We start from the raw sequence: 16,960 nt of genomic DNA on the forward strand, positions 1-16,960 counted from the left end.
CATTAGCTCTGACAAATTGAAAACTCTAGTCATTGGTGACTCCATTACCCGCAGTATTCGACTTAAAACTAATCGTCCAGCGATCATACACTGTTTACCAGGGGGCAGGGCTACCGACGTTAAGGCTAATCTGAAGATGGTGCTGGCTAAAGCTAAAACTGGCGAGTGTAGAGAGATATTGTTATCCACGTCGGCACCAACTATGTTAGGATGAAACCGTCAAGAGGTCACCAAGGGCAATATAGCTTCAGCGTGTAAATCAGCTAGAAAGATGTGTCGGCGTCGAGTAATTGTCTCTGGCCCCCTCCCAGTTAGGGGGAGTGATGAGCTCTACAGCAGAGTCTCACAACTCAATCGCCAGTTGAAAACAGTTTTTTGCCCCTCCCAAAAGATAGAATTTGTAGATAATTGGCCCTCTTTCTGGGACTCACCCACAAACAGGACCAAGCCTGACCTGCTGAGGAGTGATAGACTCTACCAACACAGACAGGGCTCTAACTCCTCTAGCTCCACAATGAAATAGGGTGCAGGCCAGCCAGCAGGCTGTTAGCCAGCCTGCCAGCTTAGTGGAGTCTGTCAATAGCAGTCAGTGTAGTCAGCTCAGCTATCCACATTGAGACCCGGTCTGTGCCTCGACCTAGGTTGGGCAAAACTAAACATGGCAGTGTTTGCCTTAGCAATCTCACTAGGATAAAGACCTCAATTCCTGTCATTATTGAAAGAGATCATGATACCCCACATCTCAAAATAGGGCTACTTAATGTTAGATCCCTCACTTCAAAGGCAATTATAGTCAATGAACTAATCACGGATCATAATCTTGATGTGATTGGTCTGACTGAAACATGGCTTAAGCCTGATGAATTTACTGTGTTAAATGAGGCCTCACCTCCTGGTTACACTAGTGACCATATCCCCTGTGCATCCCGCAAAGGCGGAGGTGTTGCTAACATTTACGATAGCAAATTTCAATTTACACTTTTTTTTCTTCATCTTTTGAGCTTCTAGTCATGAAATCTATGCAGCCTACTCAATCACCTTTTATAGCTACTGTTTACAGGCCTACTGGGCCATATACAGCGTTCCTCATTGAGTTCCCGGAATTCCTATCGGACCTTGTAGTTATAGCAGATAATATTCTAATTTTTGGTGACTTTAATATTCACATGTAAAAGTCCACAGACCCAGTCCAAAAGGTTTTCGGAGCCATCATCGACTCAGTGGGTTTTGTCCAACATGTCTCTGGACCCACTCACTGTCACAGTCATACTCTGGACCTAGTTTTGTCCCATGGAATAAATGTTGGTGGATCTTAATGTTTTTCCTCATAATCCTGGACTATCAGACCACCATTTTATTATGTTTGCAATTGCAACAAATAATCTGCTCAGACCCCAACCAAGGAACATCAAAAGTCATGCTATAAATTCACAGACAACACAAAGATCCCTTGATGTCCTTCCAGACTCGCTCTGTCTACCCAAGGACATCAGAGGACAAAAATCAGTTACCCACCTAATTGAGGAACTCAATTTAACCTTGTGCAAAACCCTAGATGCAGTTCCACCCCTAAAAACTCAAAACATTTTTCATAAGAAACTAGCTCCCTAGTATACAGAAAATACCCAAGCTCTGAAGCAAGCTTCCAGAAAATTGGAACGGAAATGGCGCCACACCAAGCTGGAAGTCTTCCGACAAGCTTGAAAGACAGTACCGTGCAGTGTCGAAAAGCCCTTACTGCTGCTCGATCATCCTATTTTTCCAACTTAATTGAGGAAAATAAGAACAATCTGAAATTCCTTTTTGATACTGTCGCAAAGCTAACTAAAAAGCAGCATTCCCCAAGAGACGATGGCTTTCACTTCAGCAGTAATAAATTCATGAACTTCTTTGAAGTTTGATTATTAGAAAGCAAATTACGGACTCCTCTTTAAATCTGCGTATTCCTTCAAAGCTCAGTTGTCCTGAGTCTGCACAACTCTGCCAGGACCTAGGATCAAGAGAGATACCTAAGTGTTTTAGTACTATATCTCTTGACACAATGATGAAAATAATCATGGCCTCTAAACCTTCAAGCTGCATACTGGACTCTATTCCAACTAAACTAGCTGCTTCCTGTGCTTGGCCCTCCTATGTTGAACATAATAAACGTCTCTCTATCCACCGGATGTTTACCAAACTCACTAAAAGTGGCAGTAATAAAGCCTCTCTTGAAAATGCCAAACCTTGACCCAGAAAATATAAAAAACTATAGGCCTATGTCGAATCTTCCATTCACCTCAATGTTTTTTTTAAAGGCTGTTGCTAATCATAGCACTGAGACTGCACTTGTGAAGGTGGTAAATTACCTTAATGGCATCAGACCGAGGCTTTGCATCTGTCCTCGTGCTCCTAGACCTTAGTGCTGCTTTTGATACAATCGATCGCCACATTCTTTTGGAGAGATTGGAAACCCAAATTGATCTACACAGACAAGTTCTGGCCTGGTTTAGATCTTATCTGTCAGAAACATATCAGTTTGTGTCTGTGAATGGTTTGTCCTCTGACAAATCAACTGTAAATTTCGCTAGAAGCTTGTGTTTCAGACATAAGGAAGTGGATGGCTGCAAACTTCCTACTTTTAAACTCGGACAAAACAGAGATGCTTGTTCTAGGTCCCAAGAAACAAAAGAGATCTTCTGTTGAATCTGACAATTAATCTTAATGGTTGTACAGTCGTCTCAAATAAAACTGAAGGACCTCGGCGTTACTCTGGACCCTGATCTCTCTTTTGACGGACAAATCAAGACTGTCTCAAGGACAGCTTTTTCTCATCTACGTAGTAACATTGCAAAAATCAGAAACGTTCTGTCCAAAAACAATGCAGAAAAATTAATCCATGCTTTTGTTACTTCTAGGTTAGACTACTGCAAAACTCTACTTTCCGGATAAAGCACTAAATAAACTTCAATTAGTGCTAAATACGGCTGCTAGAATCCTGACTAGAACCAAAGAATTTGATCATATTACTTCAGTGCTAGCCTCCCTACACTGGCTTCCTGTCAAGGCAAGGGCTGATTTCAAGGTTTTACTGCTAACCTACAAAGCATTACATGGGCTTGCTCCTACCTCTCGCTCTGATTTGGTCCTGCCGTACATACCTACACGTACACTACGGTCACAAGACGCAGGCCTCCTAATTGTCCCTAGAATTTCTAAGCAAACAGCTGGAGGCAGGGCTTTCTCCTATAGAGCTCAATTTTTATGGAATGGTCTGCCTTCCCATGTGAGAGACGCAAACTTGGTCTCAACCTTTAAGTCTTTACTGAAGACTCCTCTTCAGTGGGTCATATGATTGAGTGTAGCCTGGCCCAGGAGTGTGAAGGTGAACGGAAAGTCTCTGGAGCAACGAACCGCCCTTGCTGTCTCTGCCTGGCCGGTTCCCCTCTTTCCACTGGGATTCTCTGCCTCTAACCCTATTACAGGGGCTGTGTCATTGGCTTACTGGTGCTCTTTCATGCCGTCCCTAGGATGGGTGCGTCACTTGAGTGGGTTGAGTCACTGATGGGCTCTTCCTGTCTGGGTTGGAGCCCCCTTTTGGGTTGTGCCGTGGCGGAGATCTTTGTGGGCTATACTCGGCCTGGTCTCAATATGGTAAGTCGGTGGTTGAAGATACCCCTCTAGTGGTGTGGGGGCTGTGCTTTGGCAAAGTGGGTGTGGTTATATCTTTCCTGTTTGGCCCTGTCCGGGGGTATCATCGGATGGGGCCACAGTGTCTCCTGTCCCCTCCTGTCTCAGCCTCCAGTATTTATGTGTCGAGGGGCTAGGGTCAGTTTGTTATATCTGGGGTACTTCTCCTGTCTTATCCGGTGTCCTGTGTGAATTTAAGTATGCCCTCTCTAGTATGCCTTTATATAAATACATTTGAATTGACGTCACTGTTAATCTCCGCAATTCTGTAAGTCAGTTTGAATAACAGATAAATTACCATATCATACCCTCAAAAACATAAATCCCCAACATTTAGATTGAACATTATACATTTGGATGACAGGATTACACACCTTGAGACGCACCATCCTGTTTGAGGAATATTGTTGTTACACTACATACAGTACTGCACAAGGTGTATACTGTAATTCTGTAGTCAAATTACCCTCCTACGCCCTACATCCCCCTGCATACCAGTGGTGATGAACTCATTGCCAAATATGATCTCCTCAGCCACGCGGCCTCCCATGCTGACATCCATCTGGGCCAGCAGCTGAGCACGCGTCTCACTCCAGCGGTCGTCATCTGGGAGCATGGACACCTGGAAGACAGTGGGGGGGGGGCTGGCTGAAAATGGAACCAACCATTTCACACTTAATGTTTTCAGAAAAACATTTTAAAAAACTATTGACAAAACCACAGGAGGACTAAGGCACTTTTCATTATATCAAAACGAGGCCTTGTGGTATTGGCTCAGTGGAATGTATTCCTAAAACACATGGAGGTCCAGATAACCTACAGCTCCTTCAGAAAGTATTCATACCCCTAGACTTATTACACATCTTTCTGCGTTATAGGCAGCCAGAATTAAAACTTGATTAAATAGACCCCCCCCCCCTCGACAAGGTGTCGAAAGCATTCCACAGGGATGCTGGCCCATGTTGACTCCAATGCTTCCCACAGTTGTGTCAAGTTGGCTGGATGTTCTTTGGGTGGTGGACCGTTCTTGATACACACTGGAAACTGTTGAGCATGAACAACATAGGAGCGTTGCAGTTCTCGGCACACTTGAACCTGTGCGCCTGGCACCTACTACCATACCTCGTTCAATGGCACTTAAATATGGTCTTCCCCAATCACCCTCTGAATGGCACACATACACAATCCATGTCAAAGCTTAAATTACTATTTCACCTGTCTCCTCCCCTTTATCTACACTGAAGTGGATTTAACAGGTGACATCAATAAGGGATCATAGCTTTTACCAGGATTCACCTGGTCAGTCTGTCATGGAAATAGGTGTTTAATGTTTTGTACACTCAGTGAAAAGGTCCCACAGTTGACAGTGCATGTCAGAGCAGAAGCTATACCATGAAGTCCAAGGAACTGTCTGTAGATCGCCAAAATATAATTGTGATGAGGGAAGGGTATAAAACAATTGCTTGAGTGTTTAAAGTTTCCAGGAGCACTGGTCTCCATCATTGGGAAATTGAGAAAAAAAAATATGGAACTACCCAGACTCCACCTAGAGCTGTCCGCCCGACTAAACTGAGCAGCCGGGCAAGAAGGACCTTGGTCAGGGAGATGACTGAGAACCCAATGACCACTGACAGAACTACAGAGTTCCTTGGCTGAGATGGGAGAACCTGCTAGAAGAGCAACAGTCTCTACAACACTTCACCAATCTGGACATTATGGGAGAGTGGCCAGATAGAAGTCACTCCTGAGAAAAAGGCACTCCTGAGAAAAAGGCACATGACAGCATGCCTGGAGTTTGCAAAAAAGTCACGTGAAAGACAGATCATAAGACAAAAGATTGTGGTCTGATGACACAAAAATGTATATTTGCCCTGAATGCAAAGCATTATGTCTGGAGAAAACCAGGCACAGCTCATCACCCCGTCTACCACCATCCCTACTGTGAAGCATGGTGGTGGCAGCATCATGCTACAGGGATGCTTTTTAGCACCAGGGACTGGGAGACTGGTAAGGATGGATGAAGCCAAATACAGATAAATCATTGATGAGAACCTGCTTCAGAGTGCAAACGACCTTAGACTGGGTTGAAGATTTACATTTCAACAGGACAATGACATCAAGCATACAGCCAAAGCAATGCTGGAATGGCTTCAGAACAAGAATGTAAAATTCCTTGAGTGACCCAACAGAAGCCCAGACATGAATCCCATTGAAAATCTGTGGAAAGACTTGAAGATTGCTGTTCACTGAGACTTACCATCTAACTTAAAAGAGCTTGAGAAAAATCTGCAAGGAAGAGTGAGAGAAAATCCCCAAATCCAGATGTGTGAAGCTGATACAGACATACCCCCAGATGACGTAAAGTTGTATTCACCAAAGGTGCTTCTACAAAGTATTGACTCAGTGGTGTGAGTACTTATGTAAATGAGATATTTTTGTATTACAGTCTTCAATAAATTTGCAAAAAAAAAACAAAGAAAACATGTTTTGGTATTGCGTGCAGATGAAAAATATATATAAAATAATATATATAAAATGTAATTAATTTTTAATTTAGGCTGTAACATAAAATGTGGTATAAGAATTTAAAATAAAGTAATGAAAAAAAGCATGAATTACGTTCAGTTTTGTAATCGGGTTTTCAAGCTTTTGGGGCGTTTTCAACAATGAAATGTATAAAGCCAATACATAGATAGCATTAGCATTAGCATCAGCAATTTAAGGTTTTACACATCATTGATTTCCAAGCTACTGTGGCAGGTAAATGCAGTCAAGAGATGGCAATGTTTGAAATAGGCCAAGCTTGTGTATCACCATCAGTAGCTGACAACAAATCAGCTCGCTAACTTGATTCTTCTTACAGGTATGTACTCCTAAAGTAAATAAAAAAGCATTGGGTTGGTATAGACACGGGTGAGAGAGTTTCCTTCAACCATATTCTTTGCACCCGTCTCTGTGCTATTCCTTTTAAATCCAAGTCACAACAGCCTGTTGGGATTGAGGGAAAACAGTGAGGTGAGAGTTATGGGAGATGTGTGTGTGTGTGTGTGTGTGTGTCTATAATAACCTTAGTGCACAGGACACGGTGTAAGCAGTACAGTGCAATGCTACTGGTCTGTAGCCCTCCCTTCCCATCTTGTTTTCTATAGATTTTAAAATGTCCCCATTTCCAGTCCTACTTACATGACCCAGCGTAGGTCCTCTGGGCATGATGGTGGCCTTGTTGATGGGCATGGCATCCTTGGTGTAGTACGCCACGATAGCGTGGCCAGACTCGTGGTACGCCGTGATCTCCTTGTTCTTTTTATCTCTCTGGACCTGTGGGAGGTAAGCGAGACCGAAAGAAGAGTTGATTTTTCATAACCTGCTCAAAGATCCCCGAATCCCAAATAAACTCCTAACCCCTACGTATTATCGACTAGATTCAGCAGCGTGACCGTTTTTTCTTGAGTGGATTGACGGTGGGCCGGGTCGCAAATTGATGGCAAGAAGCCCGAACAGATATAATATTTGACTAAACCATAATAATTTCAAACCTTGCTTACATTTGTATACGATCACATCATCTCTATAATGGGAATACTTGGGAGGTGATCTCCTGGTTTTTTTAACAGTCTTTTATGCCCCCCCCCCAAAAAAAAAAAATATATACAAAATATATATATATTTTTTTTACCTGTATACATTTATTGCTCAGAAAACTTGGAGGGATTTTTGTTTTGTTTGAATGAGAGCATGAGAGCGGTCAGAGAGCCTGTGGCATTCAGCACGGGCATTTGATTGTCTATAAGTAGAAATGATGTTTCTCCTCAGGAGAGGCATTTCCTTGCGTCTCGGGTTTATGCAGCATTCGTTCTGATTTTCGTTGTTGTTGAAATGTCTCTTTGGAACTCCATCCATATTAAATATTTTTATATTTATTATTTGTTTAATAGTGGCAAGGCGTCACTAGTTTCTACCTGGACTCTGAACTCAAGTCTGGGTATACGAGGCTCAGGTATAAGCAATATGGTGGCAATTCCACTTGGTCTATCAGAGAGCAAGATGGGTGTAAGCAATAGGGTGGTAGCCCATCTAACCCTCTCAGATCTAAACAGGTGGCTAGGAGGTTGAGGCTAGGGCATGATTTGTGATAGAGGTATGTATCCATTTCGTCCCCATTCCTACAGCAGAGCTCACCCATGAGGATCTTGTCCTTGGCGAACTCCAGCTCTTTGAGGGTCACCATGTCTTTGCCATCCACCGCCGCCTTCAGAGCCGCTTGGTTGACCAGGTTCTCCAGGTCGGCCCCGGAGAAGCCCACTGTTCCCCTGGCGATGATCCCAGCCTCCACATCTGCATGAGGAAGCCAGGTCGTTAGCAGGAATAGGTACAGCTAAGCTAGGTCAACTATGGTGTGTCTTACTAGCACGTTCTTCTCTTTTAGTATGTAGCCATAGGCTATTAACATGCAGCGATTAGCATGTTGCCACTGCAGATTCTCATATAGTCATTGTCTACAAGTATGCAGCCATTAGCATGTAGCTATTAGCATGTATCCATTAGCAAGTAGCCATAGTCTATTAGCATACAGCCATTAGCATGTTGCCACTGTAGATTCTCATTTAGCCATAGTTTATTTGCAAGTATCTATTAGCATTTAGCCCAGCAGATTCACTTGTGTGAAGCTATTTACTCATCAGCAATGGACTCAAGCTATGATCAACATAGGTCACACGTGTGTTGCTCACGTACCAGGGTCTACTTTAATCTTCCTAAGGTACCAGTTGAGGATCTCTGTGCGCCCCTTCACATCTGGCTTGGGAACGGTGACCTGCATGTCGAAACGTCCCGGTCGAATCAGAGCGCTAGGGAGGGCAGGGAAGGGAGTGACAGAGTTTCACTGACTTTAGGTTAGTTTTAACATGGCAAGTCAATATGTACTCATGACAACTAATGAAACCCTGTAACAAAAACATTTAATTTTAAAAGACAGACATTTCATTGAGCAACATTATTATTGAGCAACATTATTATGAGATGAATAAAGCTTAACATACTTATCCAAAGCCTCTGGGAAGTTTGTCGCTCCAATGATAATGACCCCTTCGTTTGGTTTGAACCTGCGGGCGACAATTGTGACACGTTCAGGGAAGTCGGTGTATCCATCCTACTGGGGGGGGGGGGGACGGATTGAATCAAAGTTGTTTCCACATCATAAAAAATAAAATAAGAAAGTTGAATCAATGTGGAAAACTGATTGGATTTGCATAAAGTCAACAGGAATTCTGGGATTTTTTTCTTCCAACATTTAACCTAAATCCAATGACTGACATTTGTTGTTGAACTAGACGTTGAAATGACATCTGTGCCCACTGGGATGTCACGTTTCTCCACACAGAAAGTATGGTTGTGTTTTCTACGGGAAACATTTTGCAACTTAAAAAAAAAAAAGTGTTCTTGTTGGACAATCTCACGTAGATTTGGCTTTGTTTTATCAAATGTTTCTCCTCACCGAACACAACCCAGGAGAACCCGTTGGAAACATACCCGTCCATCTCAGCCAGTAGCTGGTTGATGGTCTGTCTGGAGTAGGGGTGCATGGGAGACTCGATCCTCTTCCCTCCAACGCTGTCCAACTCGTCAATGAAGATCACGCACGGCGTGTTTGCTTTGGCTTCCTCTGCAGATGTAACGTATAGAGAGGGTGGGTTGAAGTCTAGGGCCTCAGATATACGGTTGATAAATTATGACAAATCCATCGTTGCGACCAAGTTTGGGTTAAAAAAAATGTTAAAAGACAGTGAAAATTACAATTAGGTTCAGGGTTGGAAGCCAGGAATGAGTGGAGACTAGAAGAGGAGATGGGACTCACTGAAGAGGTTCCTGATGCGACTGGCTCCAACCCCCACAAACATCTCATCAAACTCAGAGCCAGAGGCATAATAAAATGGTACGTTGGCTTCTCCAGCCACAGCTCTGGCCAACAGAGTCTTCCCAGTACCAGGAGGGCCAACCAGCAAGATCCCTGCACACACACAGATGTAGAGAGAGCAAGAGTGATAAGAACAACTGTAATAGGTAATATACAGTAATACAATATTCACCTAACAAAGTAGACCTTTTTTATGAATATTGACTCTAAAATATTAGATTGAAATTAAATGTGGAAGTAAATAATAAGATATGTAACTAACTGTAAGAAATAGCCAATTAAAGTGGCAACAAAGTTAATGGCACCATTTTCATCTTCCATGAGGGGAAGATTGTGTTCCTGCCTAAACAACTTCTATAATTCAGAATTATTCAGTCTACACCTGGGTTGTGTTCATTAGGGCACCAAAATGGTTACATTTTTTTATAAACGTTTTGAAACAGAAAACAAAAATGAATGTTTCTTACTGGACAAATCCACATAGTCCTTCTTGTTCCAGTCAGTCTTTTTGTTCTATTTGGTGCCTTATGAACACAACCCTGATCAACTAAAGGCCATAAAAAGAGCTTGACGGTCTACTGCACCTCTCGGCAGTTTCCCTCCGAGGACGGTGAACTTCTCTGGGCTCCGGAGGAACTCCACCACCTCCTGCAGCTCGTTCTTGGCCTCCTCCACCCCTTTGACGTGCTCAAACGTCACGTTCTTCATGTGGACAGGGTCCACCGCTGAGTCCAGGCCTGATGTGGTTCGGAATCGTACTGTCCAGAACGGTTAGATTAAGGTTCGAAATCACACTGCAAAAGCGTTCTTAGCTATGGTTAGATTTATTTTAGTTTGGCAACAAATCACTGTCTTTAAGAAGCATTCGGTAAACAAACAAAAAAAACTATATTATCATCAAGTTATCTTGATTACTCAAACTTGCTAGACATGCTTTTGTGTGTAAATTCTGAATGCATCAGCAAAGAGGTAAAGGCTCAATCTGGGATGCTGTTCAACTGTCATTTGAATGAATGAATTACATAGGCTACCCATTGACTTATAAAGAATGTTACTTTAAAAACAGACAATATACAGCTTCAAAAACTGGTCACTCATGGACTGTGTATGAATTTAACACTGGTTACGTTTCTCCTGGCCCAAACCTCTGCAGCGAAGAGTGAAGTTTGACTAAAATGCGAGCTACAGATTGCGGCTTTAAAAAGTACACGCCAAGCTGCATGCTAGAGCGAAGGACTTCAAGCTTGATTAGAGAGATGGACAAAATGAAAAGGAGCCTTTACCCGATAGGAAGGGGGTCTTGGAGAGGCCGTAGAGTCCCAGGAGCAGCAGGACCAGCAGGACCAGCCTCGTCCTCCTCAGAGAGTCTGCAGAGAAGATGAGAGTTTCAATCCACTTTCATTCAATACGGGAAAAAAAATATATGAAAGGCGGGCATGCAACAGTGAGCCTTCGGGTCCTGCAAGCTGAAACCGTGGTCATTTAATGCTCACTGCAAGAAGAGTAGAGCCGGTGACTTTCATTTTTCTGGAAGATAACGTACACCTAGGTGATGTTTAGTAGGCAGTAGAAACATTAGACAATGTTGTGAAACGAAGGAGGTACTACCTGAGCTGTTCCGTTAAGAACACCCGTTTTGGTTTTCCGTTTCGCCATGTGTCTTACTGACCCTGGTCTTGTAGTGTAGTGTTGTATAGTGTACACTTGCCTTGTGTGCGCTGTGTCAGAGCTTGGGATTTCAGGAAGCCCTCAGCAAACCCGGTCTTGAAAGAATCTTGCTGCCCATCAGGAATATTCTTGTTCTTCATAAGCTTGTCCAAGGTTTCCACCTCCATCCCCTTATCACGCGTCAGGAGGCCCTGCATGAGACAACAGTCATATATGTTTACAATAAAACCAGGAGCATGTTCAGTAGGAAAACATCTGGAAGATAACATTCGTCTTTGTCAAATAAGATATAAAAATACGTGTATTTTAAAACATTTCCAAACATTTTTCTATGGTGTGGCCTAATGAACAAGACCCAGGTACTCTCTCCAGAGAATGACAGAGTACAGACAAACCAGTGGTCTCACCTTCATAAAGGAGGGTGTAAAGCCATCTGATTCCATGGGACGCTCAAAGCCTGCCTGCAGTCGCTTGTGTTTCCCTAGTGTTTTAAAGCCTCTGTTCTGGATCCACACTGGAAACAAGTACACATACTGTATATGTTCAACACACATATAAAATCAAAACTACACATTTCTAAGTAGAAAGATGTTTGGTAAATATGAATGCAGTGTAGGTGTTCATGATCGCACTCAAATATGGGTGAGTGATTGTCATAAACAGCAGACAAACGCCATGCCCTCCATTTCATTGAACGAACTCTTCCTCTAAAATAGACCAATAGCAACGGTGGAATAGGCTCCCATTTAAAATGGATGTCACAAGCATATGCCACTGTTGACATCGACTTGCATTTGCAGGAGAACTGCGCTGGGATTTTTGCTGGATATTTATTAGTCACTTAATTACAAAATAATATAATAAAATGATCTTTGATTACCTGGCCAATAGCGGAGCTCTGTACAAACTGCCTGAAGAGGGGAAGGGATCTGTTTGCAGAAAACAGGGTAGGAGGTGCCCATTTTACCACCAGAGAACCCTACAAGGACAATGGAAGGAGGGTTGGATGTTCATATTCCACCCAATAGTTAGCATTTAAATAGTGATTAGTGATTCCGTCTCAAAAATCAACTCATTCATTGAAATACGATACTAAATGAATTCTATAATAGACATCAGTGCTATACAAAAAAAAAAAAAAAAAAAAAAACACTTATCATAAGCGAATCATATGTATTCTATACTGCAATAACATGCAGTCAACCCCCCACACACCCTTTGATATGGGCCCTACACAAAAGGCGATTTAAACTCAGATAAATCTGAAATCGGGTTACAGCTAATTGTTCAATTACCGGGTGAGTTTCCCAAAAACAAAAAGATCATGTTTAGCATTAAGCTCATCATTTGTACAAGATTAATTTAGTTTTTGGGAAACACATCAGCCAGCAGTAGGGTTACTACTCACTAACCAGCAGTAGGGTTACTATAGTCATTATCTATATACAGTGGAAGTCGGAAGTTTACATACACCTTAGCCAAATACATTTAAACTCAGTTTTTCACAATTCCTGACGTTTAATCCTAGTAAAAATGCCCTGTCTTTAGGTAAATTAGGATCACCACTATTTAAAAAAATGTGAAATGTCAGAATAATAGGAGAGAGAATGATCTATTTCAGCATGCATTTCATTCATCACATTCCCAGTGGGTGAGAAGTTTACATGCACTCAATTAGTATTTGGTAGCATTGCCTTTAAATTGTTTAACTTGGGTCAAATGTTTCAGCTAGCCTCCCACAAGCTTCCCACAATAAGTTGGGTGAATTTTGGCCCATTTCTCCTGACAGAGTTGGTTTAACTGAGTCAGGTTAGTAGGCCTCCTTGCTCGCACACACTTATTCAGTTCTGCCCACAACTTTTCTATAGGATGAGGTCAGGGCTTTGTGATGGCCACTCCAATACCTTGACTTTGTTGTCCTTAAACCATTTTGCCACAACTTTGGAAGTATACTTGGGGGTCGGTCATTGTCCATTTGGAAGAACCATTTGCGACCAAGCTTTAACTTCCTGACTGATGTCGTGAGATGTTGCTTCAATATATCCACATCATTTTCCAACCTCATGATGCCATCTATTTTGTGAAGTGCACCAGTCCCTCCTGCAGCAAAGCACCCCCACAACATGATGCTGCCACCCCTGTGCTTCACGGTTGGGATGGTGTTCTTCAGCTTGCAAGCCTCCCCCTTTTTCCTCCAAACATAATGGTCATTATGGCCAAATAGTTCCATTTCGGTTTCATCAGACGAGAAGACATTTCTCCATGAAGTACGATCTTTGTCCACATGTGCAGCTGCAAACCGTAGTCTGGCTTTTTTATGGCAGTTTTAGAGCAGTGGCTTCTTCCTTGCTGAGCGGCCTTTCAGGTTATGTCGATATAGGACTCATTTAACTGTGGATATAGATACTTTTGTACCCGTTTCCTCCGGCATCTTCACAAGGTCCTTTGCTGTTGTTCTGTGATTCTTCCTAGAAGAGTCTCCTTCCTGAGCGGTATGATGGCTGCGTGGTCCCATGGTGTTTATACTTGCGTACTATTGCTTGTACAGATGAACGTGGGACCTTCAGGCGTTTGAAAATTGCTCCCAAGGATGAACCAGACTTGTGGAGGTCTACAATGTTTTTTCTGAGATCTTGACTGATTTCTTTTGATTTTCACATGATGTCAAGCAAAGAGGCACTGAGTTTGAAGGTAGGCCTTGAAATACATCCACAGGTACACCTCCAATTGACTCAAATGATGTCAATTAGCCTATCAGAAGCTTCTAAAGCCATGACTGGAAATTTTCCAAGCTGTTTAAGGGCACAGTCAACTTAGTGTATGTAAACTTCTGACCCACTGGAATTATGATACAGTGAATTATAAGTAACAAACTGTGTAAACAATTGTTGAAAAAATGACTTGTGTCGTGCACAAAGTAGAAGTCCTAACCGACTTCCAAACTATTGTTTGTTAACAAGAAATTTGCGGAGTGGTTGAAAAAAAAGAAGATTTAATGACTCCAACCAAAGTGTATGTAATCTTCCGACTTCAACTGTAGATGTGTCCTTTGCCTCACCATGCTTGTTGTGGAAGAAGGAATGTGAGGAGAGGTGAGAGGTCCCCCAGGCCTGTTGGCTGGGGCTGGATGAGGACAGCGCCCCCTGTTGACTCAGACGTGGTACCATAGCTCTTATTAGCTCATCCAGCTGCCCCACGCCCAGGTCAGACAGGCCCAGGTCCCTCAGGCTCCACGTGGGCTACGCATACAAATCAAATGTTTGTCACATTCTTCATAAACAACACATGTAGACTAACAGTGAAATGCATACTTATGATTCCTTTCAAACGATGTAGAGAGATTTATTTTAGAAATAGAAAAATAACAACAAGGAATAAATCCACATGATAACTTGGCTACACACACAGGTTAGTGTTGGACTAGTAACCGAAAGGTTGCAAGATCGAATACCCGAGTTGACAAGGTAAAAATCTGTCGTTCTGCCCCTGAACAAGGCACTTAACCCACTGTTCCTAGGCAGTCATTGAAAATAAGAATTTGTTCTTAACTGACCTGCCAAGTTAAATAAAAAGGTCAAATAAAATGAAAACTTGTCTATATACAAAAGGATACCAGTACAGTACTGGTATATATAAAGTACAGGTACACACACAGAACACACTTTAAAATGCTTTATTTGAATCCACAAATTATATTAAATTGTAAAAGGATTCAAACATTTCAAAAGGTTACATACAGTGCATTCTGACCCCTTGATTTTTAACACATTTTGTTACGTTACAGCCTTATTCTAAAACTGATTAAACCCCCCCCCTCAATCTACACACAATACACCATAATAACAAAGCAATAACAGGTTTAGAAATTTGTGCAAATTTACTACAAATAAAAAACACTGAAATATCACATCTATGTAAGTACTCAGACCAGTCACTCAGTACTTTGTTAAAGCACATTCGGCAGCGTTTACAGCCTCAAGTCTTCTATGATGCTACAAGCTTGGCACACCTGTATTTGGGGAGGTTCCTTCGCCCAAGTTTGAGCGCTCTGGAGCAGGTTTGCATCAACGATCTCTGTACTTTGCTCCATTCATCTTTCCCTCGATTATGATCATCCCAGTCCCTGAAAAATATCCCCACAGCATGATGCTGCCACCACCAAGCTTCACTGTAGGGATGGTGCCAGGTTTCCTCCAGATGTGACGCTTCAGGCCAAAGAGTTCAATCCTGGTTTCATCAGACCAGAGAATCTTGTTTCTCATCGTCTGAGAGTCTTCAGGTGCCTTTTGGCAAACTCCAAGGGGGCTGTCATGTGCCTTTTACTGAGGTATGGATTCCATCTGGTCACTACCATAAAAGGCCTGATTGTGGAGATGGGAGAACCTTCCAGAAGGACAACCATCTCTGCAGCACTCCACCAGAGGAACTCTAGAGCTCTGTCAGAGTGACCATCAGGTTCTTGATCACCTCCCCAACCAAGGCCCTTCTCCCCCAATTGCTCAGTTTGGCCGGCCGGCCGCTTCTTGGAAGAGTCTTGGTGGTTCCAAATTTCTTCCATTTAAGATTGATGGAGGTCACAGTGTTCTTGGGAACATTCAATGCTGCAGAAATGTTGGGGTACCCTTCCCCAGATCTGTGCCTCAACACAATCCTGTCGTGGAGCTCTACGGAAAATTCCTTTGACCTCATGGCTTGGTTTTTGCTCTGACATGCACTGTCAACTGTGGGACATTATATATAGACAGGTGTGTGCCTTTCCAAATCATGTCCAATCAATTGAATTGGACTCCTGGTGGACTCCAAGTTGTAGAAACAACTCAAGGATGCACCTGTGCTCAATTTCGAGTCTCATAGCAAAGGATCTGAATACTTATGTAAATAAGGCATTTCTGTTTTTTAAAATTTGTAATAAATTAGCAAAAATGTCTTAACCTGCTTCGATTCGTCATTCTGGGGTATTGTGTGTCGATTGAGGGAACAAAATATATTTTATCCATTTTAGAATAAGGCTGTAATGTAACAAAATGTGGAAAAGTCAAGAGGTCTGAATACTTCCCGAAAGCAATGTATATGGCCACTTATGGATACAGAAATCCCCTTGTTTTCCATATAGCTAGGCTGCCCATGACAGTTGGACAGAACAGTATTGCCAGCTGCTTTGCAGATCTGCAAGCTGTAGGCTGTGTGCATGTGCATTTACCTCTGTGCCCTGCAAGTCCTGTTCCAAGGCATGCTCTCTATGCTGAGGTTTAGCAGCGGCATTGCTGCTGCCCACTGCAGTCTTCAAGTATTGGACGGCATTGATCAGGTGACTCAGGGGGATAGTGACCTGCCAGGCAACACACAACAGGAATACATCGGCTCACACACGCTAATTGCTGTTTAGTATGAAACCATTTTAAACTGTGTCCCACAACACACAATCATGCACAATGTGGGACTCTCCCAAAGTATAACCAGTAAACACTAATGCTTAATTTCTAAATTACGTACCCCGACTATACATACATTTAAAAAAATGTTTTTTTGAAAATGGTGCCTTCTGGTTTGCTTCATATAAGGAATTTGAAATGATGTATACTTTTACTTTTAATACTAAAGTATATTTAAAACCAACTCATTTTAGACTTCTCAAGTAGTATTTTTATGGGTGACTTTCACTTGAGTCATTTCCTATTAAGGTATCATTACTTTTACTCAAGTATGACA

The 16,960-nt window shown here is 42.4% G+C and overlaps 1 protein-coding gene across 1 annotated transcript in view; it reads right to left on the bottom strand.

The window, feature by feature from the left end:
• Positions 1-16,960, bottom strand: part of LOC124042135 (ATP-dependent zinc metalloprotease YME1L1-like) — a 29,136-nt gene that overhangs the window by 2,652 nt on the left and 9,524 nt on the right. The window contains exons 2-16 of the mRNA XM_046360502.1: positions 16,452-16,580; positions 14,310-14,490; positions 12,132-12,230; positions 11,659-11,765; positions 11,292-11,442; positions 10,867-10,950; positions 10,168-10,341; positions 9,524-9,676; positions 9,199-9,331; positions 8,709-8,771; positions 8,404-8,516; positions 7,837-8,004; positions 7,686-7,698; positions 6,853-6,979; positions 4,165-4,291 (exon numbers count right to left, since the gene is read on the bottom strand). Coding sequence (XP_046216458.1) covers positions 4,165-4,291; positions 6,853-6,979; positions 7,686-7,698; positions 7,837-8,004; positions 8,404-8,516; positions 8,709-8,771; positions 9,199-9,331; positions 9,524-9,676; positions 10,168-10,341; positions 10,867-10,950; positions 11,292-11,442; positions 11,659-11,765; positions 12,132-12,230; positions 14,310-14,490; positions 16,452-16,580 — 1,822 coding nt within the window. The remainder of the gene's footprint in view (positions 1-4,164; positions 4,292-6,852; positions 6,980-7,685; positions 7,699-7,836; positions 8,005-8,403; positions 8,517-8,708; positions 8,772-9,198; positions 9,332-9,523; positions 9,677-10,167; positions 10,342-10,866; positions 10,951-11,291; positions 11,443-11,658; positions 11,766-12,131; positions 12,231-14,309; positions 14,491-16,451; positions 16,581-16,960) is intronic.

This window comes from Oncorhynchus gorbuscha, linkage group LG08 (genome assembly GCF_021184085.1).
Source record: "Oncorhynchus gorbuscha isolate QuinsamMale2020 ecotype Even-year linkage group LG08, OgorEven_v1.0, whole genome shotgun sequence".
Lineage (NCBI taxonomy): Eukaryota > Metazoa > Chordata > Actinopteri > Salmoniformes > Salmonidae > Oncorhynchus > Oncorhynchus gorbuscha.